Source organism: Cyanistes caeruleus, chromosome 22, assembly GCF_971803275.1.
Source record: "Cyanistes caeruleus chromosome 22, bCyaCae1.hap1.1, whole genome shotgun sequence".
Lineage (NCBI taxonomy): Eukaryota > Metazoa > Chordata > Aves > Passeriformes > Paridae > Cyanistes > Cyanistes caeruleus.
In genome coordinates, this window is record NC_141722.1 from 7888107 (window position 1) to 7900344 (window position 12238).

General features: G+C 40.0%; 1 protein-coding gene across 2 annotated transcripts in view; it reads left to right on the forward strand.

The window, feature by feature from the left end:
- The window catches only part of PEX14 (peroxisomal biogenesis factor 14), an 84542-nt gene that overhangs the window by 46887 nt on the left and 25417 nt on the right, over positions 1-12238 (forward strand). For both annotated transcript variants that reach the window (XM_023940575.2, XM_023940576.2), the window contains one exon: positions 2421-2505. In XM_023940575.2, coding sequence (XP_023796343.1) covers positions 2421-2505 — 85 coding nt within the window. The remainder of the gene's footprint in view (positions 1-2420; positions 2506-12238) is intronic.

A 12238-nucleotide genomic window follows, 5' to 3' on the forward strand; every position in this document is an offset into this window, starting at 1 on the left:
TTTAAAAGGCTGTGAATAATGGAGGAAGTAATGCAGGGGAGAGATAAAATAGAAGTTTATTTTGGACTGAAATTTACTACTGTAATGTTTACATTTTTATGAGGCAAAAATAAGCTTTAATAAAGGGCTAGAATCAATGAAATGTTCACATGGTTGTGATTGAAATAGCACAATGAAAAATACTGTTTATTTCTCACAGGTTTTGTAATACTTAAAAATTGATAATTAAATATAAGAGCTTGCAGAACTGCAAGTCTGCAGGCTGTTTGTGTCTATCTCACTAAATGTGGGAGGGAGTGTTAAGGAGTATCTGAAGACACAAACAAGTAATTATTGTTAGAAGGAGAGTGGCTTTGATATGTTCACGTGTCTGTCGGTCTGCTCATTTGGGCATCTTTCTTATTCAGCGTATTATCAGAGGGTTATTCGTTTGGGCGCTTTATATTTCTGCATCTGGCACAGCAATATCAGCACAGTTTAAATCTGCGATTTGCCTGTCACCTGCATTTCAGCTGGAGACAGATCAAGTGCACATAAATGAAGCCAAAGTGTACTTTATGTGGGGTGTTTTGCTCTGCTGTTTTGTGGTTCAAAATTACTGAATGTAACTTAAGGAAAAAATGCAGGAAAACAAGAAAATGAAAAGAATTAAAAATACCCCATTCATTTCATTCTCCCAACTTTGAAGTGTGCTGGGACTTTGTCAAATTCCCGTTAAAATAAATATGTCAATTTCATCTCTCTTCCAAATTCATTTATCATGCTTTTTTAAAAGGTGTTTTCTGCTTTACCTGATGTTTAAATTGGATTCGCTCGTTTATGCTGTTCTTTGCTGTATCCCCCATGTTTTTCTTAAATGAATTAGTAATGACAGCGTACTCCATCATACCCTCTCTACAGCCACTTTAAGGGAAGCCTGGTGATCTAAACCTTTTAACCTATTAAAGATGATTTTCCCCAATTGAATCAGACCCACCACAGGTGTAATAACTAATCATTTAAACTACACCTGCTATTATGTATTTTTAAGCCATTATGCATGTTGGATAGATGATAATTCATGTTTATTGCATTGTCCAATGGATCCGTTTTGCCTACACTAGCCTGATTAATGTATTTAAAGAAATAAGAGATGCAATTTAAAAGAAAAAAACATTGATGGAATGCACTGAGGAGTACATTGAAAGTGCCATTAAACCCATCAGAACTTTGCTCTCTGACCAGAAATGCATATTCGAAGCGTTTGATTCAAACACAAAGTGAAACTTAGTGATTTCAGGAGTGATGCTGTATTTTCACTTCTTCTTCTGCTGTCAAAGTTTTGGAAAACCTTTTTGGAACTGAATTCCAGAAACTGTATTTTAAGATAAACTCTTAAAGACCTGAGTAACATGGGTGTATTATATTATTATCATATTAGAATAGCTCTAGAGAAGGGAAGTAATCTCTTCCACCAGTTCACATGTGGATGTGCTGTTAGCCCATTATTCCTCATGATGCCACAATAAGAACAGATGTTTTTGTATAAAAGTGGAGGGATTCACTGGTGCAGTAACATGTAATAATGTGTATAACAATATAGGGAAGTATGTGAAAAATGGAACTACTGTATGAAGAAAAAAATCAAATGCCTTTCACTGGCACTAAGTGGAAATGTAAAAATCTAGTGCTGTTGTTGATGATGCCATTGAGTATTATCCCCAGACTTTACCCTTTGCTTCTGTAAGTGCTCTGTTTTAGGTGCTCTGTCACCTTAAAGAAGGATGTAGAAGTCAGTTTGTAGGCAAAAGTCATCTGTGGCTTTTGCTGGTGTGGGATATAAATTTAACTACTTGCCTACCCGTTTGTGTCATTCAAAGTGACTTTTTTGATTGTTGTTATGTGATCCAAAACATGTGAAGTCACTTCTTCTCTAGTCATGAGAAGCTGAGGTTTATTTATTGCTTTCAATAAATTAGAATGATGGCAGAAAAGGCCTTAATCTCTTAGAATCTGCAGGGAGCTTTAAGTCAGATAGAAAGGAAGCATTCTTACAATAAGCCAACTGTTAGCAATCACATGCATTGACTCAAGGTTGGCTTTAACTGTAGGAGAGCCAGCTTAGGTAAGAAGATCACAATGTAAGTAACAGAAACACTAATAATCTTAGAGAAGTTTTTTTGTACAGGTAGAGCTGCTCCCAAAGTAATTAAAAAAGAAAATTCTGTGTTGAAACACCATAATTGTGCTGTCTGTTTAGAGTTAAACCACAAGCTCTGATGCTTGTTGAGCCATTTCTGAAAATTGGTGTTGTCTCCAGACCATCTCCATGTGATGGGTGTGTTGTCTTACCTTACAGTACGCAGTGCCTAATATAAAATAGGGATTTGACCATACCTAACTTGGATCTTTCTCTCTTCTTTTTCTCCAATCCTCCTCAGATTGTGACGGCAGTGAAATTTTTACAGAATCCACGGGTCCGTCAAAGTCCGCTTGCAACCAGAAGAGCATTCCTGAAGAAGAAAGGTATGAGCTCTTTAGGTTGTGATCTCAATGATAAAGAGGGACCTTGAATTAGTGTAAAGTCAGAATGTATTGCTGTGGAATATTAGATGTTACAGACAAAGCAATTAGTCTGTCTCAAAAGAAGATCTGAGGTTTGTAAGAAATATCAGCCTCTTTTCTTCCCAACTGACTAGTGCAATATTTGCACCAGATGTGGAATTGTAGAATACAAAAGACACATGCGAAATTTCTAGGTTAACTGTTATCAGATCTTTTTTGCAATGAGGACAGTTCAGCGTTGTGGACTAGCTGGTCAGTTCAAACCTTACTGACACTGGCTTTAGAATGGCCAGTCTCTGGGTGAAAAGGTCAAATGTTTCCAAAGAGAGCCAGAGAGAGGCAAAGAACCTGGTAAAAGTCAACAAGGTCAGGTTAAGGTCAAGCTTGGGGTCAACCTGACTTTCAGGCTGAAATGGTAAACTACTGACTGAGTTTAGCCCTTTTCTATAGCAAGGATAGAACACATCCTGACAAATCCTATATCATCTTAGTGAGGTGCAGCATACTTTGGTCACTGCCTACAGAGAATTTATTTCACTTTCTGACTCATTGTGGAACTATCTTTTGTTCCTATTTTATTTCTAAAGTTTTTATTCCACAACTTGCAGTGCATTCCAGGTTCCCTCCATATTTTGTTACGGTCCTGTGACCGTATTGCTTACCACAAGACATAAATAACGACAGTTTAAACTTGAAGTTAGTTACATGCATTGTGGAGCACTGTAAGGTGTTGGAATGATACTGAAAACACAAATTCAAAGCTTCAGAGGGGATTGACCCACATGTACATTGAAGTCACGAGTACTTCGAAGTACATCAAATTCTAGAACTAAAGATCTTGAGCTTTGAAAAGTAGGGAAGCCTATGAAATAGGTGTTTTTCTGTTTGGAGTGACGAAGTGCTTATTGAGATGCCTGAGAACTGAAGTCATGAGAGTTCAAGTATTTGCACTTTGCTCATCTTGAATCGCAGAGGACCTAGAAGGGAACGGCAGCCTTGTGTTCTGGCAGTGATGTCATGACAAGTAGTTTGTGGGCACATAATTTTGAGTGTGATCCTCTCACTGCTTGTCCTAGTGCCAGTTAAGAGGACATTCCAATCTCACAGGTATGTTGCTTGCCCTGCCCTGCCATCAGGATGACATTAAAATTTGGAGCCTGTTGGTCGCTGTGCGCCAGGAGTTTTTCCTTGAAATATGTGGACCTACGGGGAGTAATTAATCATAAAAGCTTGGGGATTTCTACTCTATCATCGAAGCAATGAAGCAAGGGAAAGCTGAGCCTAAAAGCTGTGCTGATTACCCGGGGTAACCTGATACAAAATCTATTGTTGCTGAGAGATCCTTAGCCCCCAGTATATCGTGCAATATTATAACTGCCTGATCTTCTTCTGTGCTGACAATGACCAGTTAGTCCTCATTTTCTTTCTCAACACAGCTGGGTTAGAATTTCATTTGCAGAAGGTATTTAGAGCAATTTAGAGACAAATGTCTCTGGTGTTTGCTCTGCACTTCCCCACCGCAGGCTTCGCTGAACAGTTTTTCGTATCAGGAGCTCCATCTAATCTGTTTAATTTTAATAAATCCCTGACTGGGAGAAGAGGAAGGGTGGGTAGATGGAGGCACAGAGAAACTGTGGCCGGACTAATACTTCTTATGAATTACTTGGCTAATAATTACTAAAGAGGAGAAATGGTTTGGTAGAACTGATTGTTTGTTCCTGTTTGTTAATTAGCCCTCCTTCCCTCTGTGCTAATTGTTTTTTTTTCTAAATTTAACCATAGGAGATAGGAAGGAGTAGGGTCCAGTAGCGCCTGTACTCAGCAGTCGCTGGAAATGCGTCCATACGGAATGTGGCCTGTGTTCAGTGCTGGTGTGGTACCTGTGTGCTCTAGCAGATGGAGTCAGTTCTTGAAACGTAGATGTCATGGCAGGTTTAGTCCCGAGCAGATGAGGGACTACAGAGTTTGGTAGGCTGTTCCCCCTATCCTCTGATGTACAGTCCCTGTCATCCCACTGGTAATGTTTATCCCCAGCTGAGGCTGTCTGGTAGAGAAGTCCTCACTGCCAGTTGAAAAAGGTCCTGCAAGCCTGACTTGGCTTAAGAAATTTCCCTTCTGAGACTCACAGAGGTGGTTCTGCCTAGAATTACAATATTTTCTTCTTTTTCTATAAGTATCTCCTTCCTCAAAAAGGCCAATCAAATTTTATTTCCTTTTAGTATAGGAACTGGATTTGGTTTAGTACATTTCAGTGAGGTGAGAAATGAAAGTTTCTGCAGGATTATCAGCTGGACTGGGTTTGGTAAAACAGTGGTTGTAGAGGCTGAAATCAGGCACTCCCGGTTCTGTTCAGTTCAGCTGGTGCTGAACTGCTCTCTCTGGCACATGGGGTGATGCACTGTCGATGACAGTCGGGAGAGTCAGGGTATCCTGGGTTTGCAAAAGGCTTTCAAAAGTCAGATGAGATTTCTCTGTTGTCTTAAGCACTTTTAAACTCCCATATACAGAGGCATTAATGAGAAACATGAAGTTATTAGAATCATTTATCATTTTCTTTGAAGCTTACACTGGCATTTTGTGTAATTTATGACATTTCCTCCTTTTTATCATGAACTTCTTCAGATGAAGGGAAAAACAGCTGTTTCCCCTCAGAGTATCTGAAAGAAAAGAAAGGAAAAAAAGATGCTGTTTGTTTTTTGTCCAACTTGCTGATTCTGCTGATGACATGCCACAGAATCAGCGGCGCCTTGGGAGTAATTAGACAGCATGTGGGGCTTAAACCCTTGTGGAAATGTGTCTGTCATTTAACTGTTGTGCCTCAGATGTCCTGCACTGCTCAGTTACCCATCCCCTAACTCATGTGGCTTGTTAATTTTGTGTGCTCTGAATCTCTTTAAGTTCTGGCAAGACAAAGAAAGGGGGTGGAAATGCACTATCATGGGGAGCTCTGTTTCCAGGGCGCTTGGGTTTTGGGGCAGAGAAGGGGCAAACTGCTAGGTTACAGACTTGTTGTGTCATCTTGGATGAAGAACTGTTTTCTCAGTTGCTTGTTCTCTTCATCTGTAAAATGACTACAGTAATGACTTTCCAGAGTGGGATTGTGGGAACTGATGAAAGCATATGAGGAGCTCAGAAATAATAGTGATGGAAGAACAGAGGTGCATTAGAGCAAGTTAATGTACAATTGTTGAGTTATGTTGGGAAAATGTCCACTCAGAAGGTTTTCTGCAGTGCATCAGTGTTCCAGAAAATTTTTCCAGTGTCAAGATGCCAGACTATGGTGATTTCTGAAGAGATGAAAAAATTATTTAATTGTATATGCCCTTCCCAGTCAGAGCTCAAAGGCACTTGATCTCCTGGAAACAAATGCTGTCAGCCCCAGAATCTCCAGTAGAAAACTGACTTAATTTTCTACCTTTCTGTAGTCTGCCTTCTTGGAAGTTGAGCCTGCCTTTTCCCCTTTATCAAAGAAACCCAAGTGAATCACCTTCAGGACCTGAGGAAAGGGGGCACAGCCCACTGCTGGATGGCTTAAAAAAAGCAAATTCTTCAGCAGGTTTCAATTTAACCCTCTTTTATTACTCTGCTTTTTTTTTATAATTTCAGTCCATTTCATGAGGCAGTTTGCATGTCCTTGAATGGAATCTCGTTACCATGAAAGCTTTTTTAGCATTGATTTCATAACAGTCTTAATTTAATAGTGCCGTCATTACTGAGAAGCTCTGAGAGTGAGGCCCCAGCTTTCCAGGTCACTGACCTTTTAATTACAAACCTTGTTCTGATGGCCAGGTTATCGACTGGACAGCTCCCAGCTCCTGCCCCCAGCATGAAGATGAAAATAACTGCCTTTCCTCCCCCGCTTCCAGAAAAGGGAGGAAAGGAAAAGTAACCTCTTGTGTTTCCAAAATTAATTTTCTCCTTCAGCTTTACTTTGTAATTAATTCTTTAACATGTCTCAGTGAAGCTCAAGCAGTTTTTGCAAAAGCTTTTCTTGAGAAGAAAATACAATGCAAGCCGATAGAGTCCAGTGCCAACTCAGCTGGAAAAATAGAGTTAGTAACCTATGGTGTCAAAATACCTATTTAGGCCAAAGTGCTCTGGCTCTCCAAACGTTATGCTTTTCTAGAAAGTACTGCAGTTTGTTTGATGAGAGTGACATTTGTTTGATAAACAAATGTGGGATTAGACTGAAAGTGTTGACTGTTCAAAGAATGCTAGGTGACTTGTCCTTCTCTTCAAACTTCCTATCAGGATGTGAATTTGAGAGATGGTGAAGAAAAGGAATAAGGGCTTTAGTTCATTGTTGTGCTGGTGTTGGCCTCTCCATAGTGGCCAGTGTGGATTTGTGCTGAAGACAGTGTTGGTAGTACAGAGGTGTTTTAGCTATATCTGAGCAGTGCTTACACATAGAGCCACTTCTCACCCCAGCAGTGAGGAGGCTGAAGTGCATGAGCAGTTGGGTTAGCTGACCCCAGCTGAGCAAGGGAACAGATATAATCTGTTCACTGTTTTCAGCACAAATCCAAAACACAGCCCCATACTAGCTACTATAAAAAACGGTGCTCTATCCCAGCCAGATGCAGCACAACTGCACAGCTGATTGTGTGAGTGAGGCCTGTCCTGTTTTCTGCTTGCAGCTCAGGTAAATGGTTCTCTAGCTGCTCACACCAGTGCCTGCACAGACCTCATCACTTGCACTTAAAAACTACAACCAAGACCTGAAATTCTGATAGTGATAGCAAAAATTTGTCGGCAGAACATGCTTAGTGTCTAAGCTTCTAGTACAAGTCAACACACAGTGAGAGAAAGTTCACTAGCATAGGTAGAAGCAGGGAAGTGCTTTCTGATTATTTAAGAAGTTTGCAGCAGGTGTTCAAGTTGCTCAAAGTAAGTCTAAAATCTTGTGTGGATTTACAGAAATGACTGTGGAGGTTGAATGGAAGTCAGCATATTCTGCGTTTTCATGATGCTTTTCATTTCAGGATTTTGGAGCACATTGTACCCATTAACTGTGGCAACTTTGCAGCTAGTTGCATGAAGCATTGATGGTGTTTACAGGGTTATCTATCATTATCAGAATCATGCTGTGATCTAGATCTTGCTGCACTTCCCACTAAAAATAGTGTCCACCTCTGAGGTAGAGGACAGCAGCTGCTCGACATCACTTTGTGATTTTTAGGAGAGGAAATGGAGAATGCTTTATCTAAGTGATCTTGCGGAGAGAGCTTTAGGGATAGAGAATGTAATTACTGAGTAAAAAATTTACTAAGATTCTTGAAAAGCACTATGGGATATTTAATTACTAAAGATGGGCCTCTGTTTATAACTGTGTAAGACAGCTAATGTGCCTTATAATATTTTGCTAGGTTAAAGAAAAATATGTCCTACACCTGTCATGCAACCAGTTTGTTCTTTAGGTGCCTCCCGTCCAAGCTTTGGCTCTACACAACCCTGCATAAATGGGCAAATGTGATTGTCTCCCAAAGAGCTTTTTAGGGAACTTAAGAATGAAGAGTGAGAGAATGAAAGCTGTCATTGCTAACAAACTCACACCAGTTCCTATCTAAATCAGCGTTAATGGTAATCACATCCATTTGTGGCACTCTGCTGTGTTTGCCCAGCACTGATAATGTTCAATGTACAGATTTCCACTCCTGGAGTATCATAATGCAGAAGAATAGATGTGCTCATGATCCAGAAATTAGTTCCACCTTTCTGTGTTTTGTATTAGTTGCCTTCTTTTTTCTTCCTGAAGATGATTGAGAATCTCTATCCATCTGCTGAGAAAGAGATGTCTTCCTGTCCTGCCACTCTTTCATATGCAGATCTGTCACCTGCTGTTCAGTACCTGCCTATTCATCATGCTGACTTCTTTCCCCCATCAATTTTACCACTGTTTGTGATGTCTGAACTTGCCATGAACTTTACAGATTTTTTTGGCTTCTTGGGTGACAAGGAATGTACAGTAGTACTAACAAAATGTCATAAACTGCTCAGCCTTAGGACATCCTGGGAATGGATGTCCATGGTGCTTATTTGGAGTTGTAAGGGTTTTGGAAGGATATAGTTGAAGAAACCCTTCACTATCATTCCTCAGTATTTGAAATGAAGTTTGGAAAAACTAGTCTGTTCAGTCGCTATACACATGGAGAAATCATTTTATTGCTCGTCTCTGACTCTTGTCCCAGTCATGAGTCGTTTATGAGAGGGCAGAAAACCACCTGACATCAGGTTAGACATAACTGCCCATGTGATGCGATGTACAAAGGAAGCCAATCCTTTCTCAGCTTGAAATTTATTGATAAATTGGAACAGACCATTTTGATACTTAGGAAGTTGTGCATGCTACAAAATGCTGTTTGTAAGCTTAATTTTAAGAAATAATTGGAATGTCATGGGTTTAATGATGTCTCTCCACTTGGCTATCTGACAGTAACTATGTAATGTAAAAGAGCTGTTAAAAATGGCTTTGCAAAATTAACTCCTATTGCTCATTGAGTGTATTTTGAGTCATATCTGCCTTGTTTACTGACAAAATAATGTTTCCAGTCCTGGTAGGACTGAAAAAACAATACGATTACAGTAGAGTGAATTGAAGTCTATCCTAGAAGATAGTACTAAAATAGTGAGTTATATTCCAAGGCCCAAAATTGTTAGCCTTAGTGATGGGCAAAAGGGACCTAGCCCCTAAGTCTGGCTTGTAAATGTAATTATTTATTTATCATGTTTTTGAGTGAAGGTAAATGCCAAGTCCAAGAGAAAGTCACTTCGGTGGATACAATCTAAGAGCAGGCATGGGACATCTGAGACATGACTGCTTCCTTGGCTTTGGGTGAATTTCTTGTTTGCAGCTTGCTCATCTGTAAAATGGGGTTAATTACCACTTTTGCCTTATTGACTCAGTAAGATTTATGTTAGCTGTGTTCATAAACTGCTCTGAGATGCTTGTTTCAGAGTTCTTGGTGCTGCTGTATGTGACTTTTGAAGGTACTGCAGTAAAAGCCACACTTTCAGAGAGATTAAGAGTTTACTTCCATCAGCTGTGTATGGGAGGGGAAAGCTGCAAACTTCAGAATGTCAGAATGCCAAGACTCAGGCAGATTGCGTGCAATCCTAATCCAGCCCCGCAGCTTTGACCTTTGAAGAAAGATTCACCTTGAGATGCTTGAAGAAATCTATGTACGTTTGTATAAAAATATTTCTGTGACAGAAGGAATTTATTTTTCATGGTCATCCAGCCCAGGGTTTCCCCACAGTCTTCCCAGAGCAAGTAAATGAATTCAGCTTCTGACCTGCTCTGAGAATGAACCTGGTATTCTAAGTCTAAAGAGACAGCCTTCCCTCTTGAGGCTAAAACAAAGAGTGTAGTTAGGATAATCTGTGGTTTTCTGCTGAAATCCATTTTAGACCTAATGATACTTTCCTGCTAGGAAAGATAAAATAAGTTCCTGTGTGAGATAATTCTCCAGGATCTCTTAGGCAACATTTCTGTTCTGTTTAAAATTATGTCTTGGGTCCCCGTGAACATGAAATCCTACAGTTTGCTTTTCTGTAGCGCACTGTTCCCTCTTAATTTTAGTCTGGAGTGCCATCATTCTTTCCTTAACTAAGAGGTTAATTTAGCTTTTGGTTCATTCCTTGATATTCCTTCTCCTGGAGCCTAGTCCAGGTGACTCCACTTTCCCAGGAGCAGAGCAGAGAATTCATTCTCATGAAACCTTAGGCTCTCTGAAGTAAAAGCTGTTGACTTTGTCATACCGTGCAAATGTGCATTGCTTTTAGCAAGACAATAAAGGGTAAATGGGGTGATCTCTGCTCCTGTGGAGAGGTCAGGTGGTTACATTACACAATCTTCTAGAGCATCTTGCAGCAAATACATGGGTTATATTAAAAGTTGCAATCATATCATTTTTTAAAAGTAAATTGCTGACCTTATGCAGTGGAATCAGCTTTATTGAATTTCGCCAAAAATGCGTTTATAATCCCCCCACCCCTGCATACACATGATATTCATGTCCTTGCTGCCCATGTGGAAATGTCCCTTTTTACGGTGATAAAATTAAATTTGTCTTTGTCTCTGCCTTGCCTCACCTTTTAAGATTCCATCCTTTAGTGACACCCGTGGATATCCATACCAGAGAATGAAGATGGGCAATATCCCTGCATGGCTGGCTGGCTGATTGTGAGCCAATGACCACGGAACAAATAAATAAGTATTTCACATTTAGAGGACAAAAAAAGCTGAGGACAGGTGTGATATGGGTATTTTTCTAGGAGTGTTGTGGCCTTAGCATACGTAAGAATTTATTTTGACTTGGAAGTACCTACACTTTGCTTCTGGATTTTTTCTAATTGCTATGCAATATGAAATATAAAATCCACTAACAGCTGTCTAACTAGTAATACTGTGTTAAGTGCCCTCTTTCAATAATAACTAACCATAAAACTCTCTGGGCTTTGGCCACCTACAGCCTCCTTCCTGAATTCACTTGAGAAAAAAGTGTTTTGTAGCATGCTCAAGAATTTAACACACCTATATCCTGTATTTCTATGCCACTTTGCATCTTCAAAGTACTCTACAAATATTAGCTGACTAAGCTTGTGACACCTGTGGTGGTTTGGCATTTAGGGAAAGAAGTGGGAAACATCTAAACCACTACACACCCTTTATGAAATGGCAAGATTATAAGATTAATTTAAAGCACTTTTGATTAAATTTTTTCCTTCTTCCTTAGACCTTTACATTCTTAAAGCAGTTTGCAAACTCCACATTTTAGTGGGAAACAGAGGAATTTTAGGTGGGGACACTGAGGCAGATGTATTAACAGTTAGATCTGAGATAATTCTGACTGGCAGCCATAGATCTGTAAATACAACCATACTGCCAGTGCCATACTGTCAGTGTGATGTACTGATGTATGGAATTTTCAGTAAAATTACTTAAAGCACTTTCATGTTTATCCACCATTCCAGCCCCAGCTGCTTTGAGGGTTGGTGGAAGAGGTTAACTGGTTTTACTGAATAAAATCAACGCAAACCATCTAAGTAAATGAAGGGGCAGACTGGCCTCTTCAGTGGTAGCCTGGATCCCTTCTTACAGCATCCCCCAGCCTGTGCTTTTTATGTAGTGTTTAAAAGACTGTTGCTCAGAGGTACAGGGAAGAATATCAGAATATCATTACTCCTGCTCTTCAAGTAACCAGGAGAATGCAGCTGTTAAACTCAGGATATAAAATACATGTTTAAAAGATGACTCTGGATGTGTTTAAAAAAGAGAGCGAGAGAGGATTCAAGGGAACCAAAAAATAGCAGGTTCCATTACGGTAATTAAATGGCAGCATTTAACCTATCAGGCCGTTGCGTGTATGTGAGAGACGAGCAGGGAGCTGCATTTGAAATGATCACTGTCTTCCTTGGGGGATAGAGTAGTTAAATAATTTGTTTGCGAGGTGTGAGTTTAGTGTCGGGTAAAGCAAGTGCTTGTGTGTGTGTCTCGTACAGCTGGAGCTGGGAATGGTGTTCAGCACTGCCAGGAGGAGCACAGGCTGCTCTTGGCCGTTTGTTGGCTTCTCTGCAGAGTCAGGGCCTCACCTGCTCTCACATATTTCATCATAAAAGGAGAGCTTTTTTCACACCAGGCCACCTGAGACAGACAGCAGTAGCAGTAAAAGAAAACCAGGGAGGAAATAGAGGC